Source organism: Akebia trifoliata, chromosome 16 (genome assembly GCF_017979445.1).
Source record: "Akebia trifoliata isolate Shusen 1 chromosome 16, ASM1797944v1, whole genome shotgun sequence".
NCBI lineage: Eukaryota > Viridiplantae > Streptophyta > Magnoliopsida > Ranunculales > Lardizabalaceae > Akebia > Akebia trifoliata.
Genome location: NC_141390.1, coordinates 4,441,216 through 4,446,118, shown reverse-complemented (window position 1 = coordinate 4,446,118; position 4,903 = coordinate 4,441,216). Strand labels below are relative to the sequence as shown.

Sequence of the window (4,903 nt, the reverse complement as noted above, 5' to 3'; positions counted from 1 at the left end):
TTTAACTTTGAATCATATTTAAGTGATTTGGGTGAAATGGAAGATAAATCTGAAAAAAAAAAAAACTATCCTTATTGATATATAATTAGTTAGTTTTTTCTGTTGAACCCAATAAACAGTCTAAGGTGGTCCCAACCTACTTGCATCAAATCAACTCCATCATCTGTAATTAAGCTATTCTTAATTTAACAACTATAATAGTGATTTTCAAGCAACCAAAACAGAATACATTGCTAAACACTTGCTATTTACAGATTTCTTCCTTTATCAATGGATGCTAGTCCCTTATATTGAATAACATTGGTGCATCAAGCCAGTATACTTAATTTTATTGGACCAAAAGATAACTATAACACATTTTACTCATAAGAAAATCATCTAATAACCCATGATCCAAAGCTACACTTAAGAATCAACTCCTCATTAGGCTCTAATGACTATCTGGATTTATACCTTGTCCACTTTCCTATAGCCACGAGGCATACTGGTGATTTCCTACTTGCCATTACATTTTCACATTTGTTTTTTACTGATAGATATGTTATATATTGATTTGTACATAACTTGGAAATTACTGATAGGATAATAGTCAAACAATGTTCTGCTTACTGAAGAATGCTTGCTTATGGTGGGTGTGAAGGACATGTCAAAGGTGGTACTCTTTGAGGATCCAGCAAGCAAGGAGAGGAAACTTGACGATATGAAGAAGGATCATGGCATATCGAAAGCCTGTGAAGCTGTCACAAAAGTTAGAACTGAGGTTGATAAACTTGCGGTGAAGGTAGACCCAAATATCCCAAACATCTACATTTGGCGTTGTTCCGTTTAGATTTGTGGGGTTTTTTATTTTTTGGTCCTAGGTCTCTGGCTTGGAGTTGGCTGTGCTGTGCACAATGGATACAAGGTTACAGAGAAGGAGTTCATTGCGTTGACAGAGTTGCTCATGTTGCAGTTGCTGAAACAGGACAACATTGAGGCTGAAGGAGAAGTGAAAGTGTAGAGGTGGATTGAGGTTAGTGATTGATTTGTCATCATTTCAAATTAACCAAGTGAAACTTGTTCGCATGGTGGGTAACGTTCAAACAATTTTCCTTGTTGGTTGGCGACTTTGCAAGCTTTATGAGTCGGGAAAGATGACAATAGGTCATGCTAGTCTGGGAAAGGTAACAAGGCTGCATCAAATACATACTTTTGAAAGTAATACTGATTCCAGTATCAAGTAATAACATATATCTTAATGTCTAGGCTTGGATTATCTTAATGTCTAGGCCTGAATAATGTTTATCTATCTTGTTAAAATATGGTTTTTGATGTGCTCACTTTTTGTGTTGATTCACAGACTATGGAGTGGATAGCTATGACATCGGAATAGGCTTCAGACATTTTGCAATTGCTACTCAAGATGTGTGTGTTGTTCTATAATTTAAGTTTTAGAAACATGATTATGGTTGTGTATTGTAGAACTTAAGGACTGTTTAACTTCATGGCTGTGCAGGTCTATAAAATGGTTGAAGACATTCGGGCTAAGGGGGAAATATCACTCGTGAACCTAGTCTAGTTAAGGTGGGTCATCAGATCCTTGCATTAGCACTACTAATATGTAATTTTTTTTCAGTTAAAATGCAATATCTCTATGGGGCAGTACCCAGGGCTAGCCCTTGGGAAATAGGTGATTTCAAATCCACCACTCATTCTTACGCTGTTAGGGTCTGCCCCATGAGTACCTTAAACTTGGTGTTTACTTATTAGGTGTAAAAAGGAAGTCTTGGGACTTCTTTAGTTCTGTTCACAGTTTGCACAGGATAACAGTGTCTTCATAGAACATTGTTCTTTGAAATTCAGGCAATAGTCATAAATCTTGCGAGCTTTCTCAACAAGGGACATTCAGAGAGAACAACTCCTTTTGAGTGGTTTTATTGAACAAATTATAAAAGGAATGAAGACATTAAGATTATATATTAATGATTGAGAAATGAAGTCTTTAAATCATGTATTTTTAATCATTAATTTAAAGTTTTAATCATGAGGAACTTAAAGTTTTATTAATATTTGAAGATCTCAAAATATATCTAGCCTTTCCATAAATGACGAAGTTAGTTATGAGTTATGACAAAAGATCCTGGGAAATATAGGACTGAATATAAGTTATATTGATGTGAGTTCATCAGGTCAGGATTAATCAAAGATTTCATGAAGACATATGGTGAACGGCTTCCCTCCATAGATACCAAGCCACCACGAATCCGTGATTCAGACGCAATCATAGAGGTAATCAAACCAATGCTTAAATTCCATTTATAATGCCTAGGTCCGTATAATAAGTATACCTAACTGAATGTCTTTGGTGAACAGATTGTCTTGCAGGACTCTGTGGATGATGGTCCCATCACAGCTAATGGTTCCCTTGAGAAACTAGGAGATCATCTTGAAGGAGGAGGCAATGAAGAAACTAGCGGGCTGACTAACACTGAAGGTTTTGACCGTTTTCCACAAACTTATAGTGGTAAGAAGAGAGAAATGGTGGGTAGAAGAGAGCCCTTTATGGATCCTGTTTACAATAATATGCATGAAGGAGATGGCATTTTGCCATTCCCTCCAGAAGCACCCCTTCAATATCATCCTGGCTCTAAAGGCCGAACCATCGTTTACCCTGGTGGGAGTTTTGGCACACCTCATGATGGAAGGTACTAATGCTTTAGAATAGTTTAATGAAATGGATAGTGATATATAGAGGTTCTAATGCTTTAGAATAGTTTGATAGATGTGTCTAATCGTTTGTATTTTTATATAGTTTTTCAATTTTAGTTTTGAAGGTGACAATATCTCGTAGGTAAAATGGCTGCTTTGATCTCTACAACTGAATTAGACTGTTCATATTGAATCCTGCATTGCAGCTTATGTGTAGCTTTCAAGTTGAACTTATTTATTTTTGTGTTTCATGGTGTACCTATCAGAATTGGACTACCGTAGCACAGTGTGTCCATGACATTCTTAAAGACTAATCACGTCTGCGTTTAACTCATGGGCAGAAGGTATTTTACTTAATGACTTGAAGATTGTCTTCTACTTCATGTTATTTCCCCCCTTCATTTGGCAATACTGTGGTTGCCAATAACAATATTCAAATGAAAACGGATAAAGTGAATGAGAAAGGGAGAGGAAAGCTTACACAATTTGGTAACTTCATCTTCCATGAAACTTCAAACCAACTACAGATGTCAAGAATAAAAAGAAGAGAGATCCAGTCAGATGGCACCCCCATTTGGATGTGTTGTGGAATGATGAGTATGGGAGTTATAGTGTGAAAGATTATCTTGATATAGCAAAGGAATTGATTAGGCTTGATGGTGGACCACCTAGGTGGTTTTGCCCTGTTGAGTGTGGGTGTCCTATAAAAGATTCTCCTGTTCTTCTTTTTTTGCCTGGTAATTGTTCCCTGGCCAGTAGTTGGTTGGCTCTGATGTTAGCTGCTAGTTTTTCATTGACAAGAGATGGATTCTATTTTTCTATTTGTTCTTCCTTTACATTTAATTTAATTAAATGTGTGTGTGTGGGTAAGTAGGAGATTTCATTATTGGGTTCTAATTGTCAATTGACTTGAGCAGGAGTGGATGGTGTTGGATTGGGGCTCATTTTGCACCACAAAACTCTAGGAAGGTAAGTCAGGTTTTGAACCTTGCAGAATTATTGAGTATTAAATCTTTTGGAGTTACACGACTTAAATATCTACTATGTTTTTTATGTGGCCATCATAGCAACGTACAGTGTCTATGTGGCACATTCTTCGGGCTGTATGCCATGAAGAGAAGAATGGCTTAGTTAGGAGTCCAATGTGTTTTAAATTCAAACTAAAATATGCCATGTGGACACCGTTTCTAGAATGGAACACCTTACCTGATCCTGATTCTTACTTATAACACACCCAACAATGGAAATAAATATGTCATCTGAGGTGCGGATAACTATTATATTGTTTTAATGACTGCTCCACCTTGTCATTTACTTCTCTCGAGAGGCTCTTCAGTTTGGATTTTCGAGCTCTAAATGTTGCCATTGCTCTGTTCTTCCTCTTTGTTTTTATCCTTTTTGTCTCTAATTGTTTGTTTGGCATGTTATAAAAATAGTTGGTGTGCCAACTATTTGACAAACACGATTTGTCATATATATGATACTGAGATTCATCACTTTCTCTGTCTTAAATTCAATTATGGGTGTCTGGTGAACAGATATTGCAAGCATGCAGGCCGGTGATGAAGACCATAGGGTTGTGGGGTTCTGTCAAAGCTCTAGCGAGGGGTTGAGTACGTGTTGGCATTAGTGATATTTACATGACTTGAGAGTGCAGGGAGCTGCTTCTTGTTGTCGAACTTATATGCGGATAATGGCGATTGGGGCGACGTTGAAAGGTTGAAGAAGATGATGAAGAGGAGGTTGAGAAGAAATAATGGGTGCAGTTGGATAGAGATTAGATAACAAGTGCAGAGAACATTATCTCCCTAATTTCTTCTATAGGAATCTGTACTCAACCTATTATGGAACCATTTTCATTAAGTGATACTCAAACTATTATAATCGAGGGGAAGTCATTGCCGTATCCCCTTAATTTGTTGTGACATTGTAGGATCTTCTATTGGATCTCACATTCTTTTTAATAAAAAAATTATTACATTGAAATCGATAATAGAAATGATGATGCAGCCTCAATTTGCACTTTTTAGATATTGAATAATTTTTTAATTAAAAAAAAAAAAAACTCGTATTGTGAAAAAACAACTGTTAAAGACCGTCGTTTTTCCCGACTGTCATTGACAGTCGTTTTTTCTTGACAGTCGTTTTTTGCCGACTGTCAAGGACAGTCGTTTTTTAAAAACCACTCCTTTTTAAAGGACTTTTTTCCCGACTG

The 4,903-nt window shown here is 36.6% G+C and overlaps 2 protein-coding genes across 4 annotated transcripts; both read left to right on the top strand.

The window, feature by feature from the left end:
* The first annotated feature begins 625 nt into the window (after positions 1-625).
* Positions 626-1,000, top strand: LOC147382375 (BAG family molecular chaperone regulator 3-like). Its single transcript, XM_086428540.1, has 2 exons — positions 626-815; positions 861-1,000. Exons 1-2 carry the CDS (start codon positions 626-628, stop codon positions 998-1,000), a joined length of 330 nt encoding a protein of 109 aa, XP_086284666.1.
* Positions 856-4,650, top strand: LOC147382374 (uncharacterized). 3 transcript variants are annotated; one of them, XM_086429213.1, is made up of 8 exons: positions 856-1,012; positions 1,340-1,404; positions 1,496-1,563; positions 2,169-2,268; positions 2,353-2,684; positions 2,955-3,032; positions 3,606-3,657; positions 4,227-4,650. In XM_086429213.1, the coding sequence occupies exons 4-6, from the start codon at positions 2,191-2,193 to the stop codon at positions 2,968-2,970; spliced, it is 426 nt and encodes a 141-aa protein (XP_086285339.1). In that variant the 5' UTR covers positions 856-1,012; positions 1,340-1,404; positions 1,496-1,563; positions 2,169-2,190; the 3' UTR covers positions 2,971-3,032; positions 3,606-3,657; positions 4,227-4,650. The 3 variants fall into 3 exon arrangements, with proteins under 3 accessions (XP_086285339.1, XP_086285337.1, XP_086285338.1); XM_086429211.1 differs by having other exon boundaries at positions 856-1,163; XM_086429212.1 differs by having other exon boundaries at positions 856-1,404.
* The last annotated feature ends 253 nt before the right edge of the window (positions 4,651-4,903 follow it).

What these genes read in the sequence shown, in the direction of transcription:
- LOC147382375 (XM_086428540.1), top strand. Translation starts at nt 626, where the DNA reads ATGGTGGGTGTGAAGGACATGTCAAAGGTGGTACTCTTTGAGGATCCA. An exon ending in CCCAAACATCTACATTTGGC is followed by an intron (nt 816 to 860) that starts GTTGTTCCGTTT and finishes TTTTGGTCCTAG; the next exon opens with GTCTCTGGCTTGGAGTTGGC.
- LOC147382374 (XM_086429213.1), top strand. Translation starts at nt 2,191, where the DNA reads ATGAAGACATATGGTGAACGGCTTCCCTCCATAGATACCAAGCCACCA. An exon ending in ATTCAGACGCAATCATAGAG is followed by an intron (nt 2,269 to 2,352) that starts GTAATCAAACCA and finishes TTTGGTGAACAG; the next exon opens with ATTGTCTTGCAGGACTCTGT.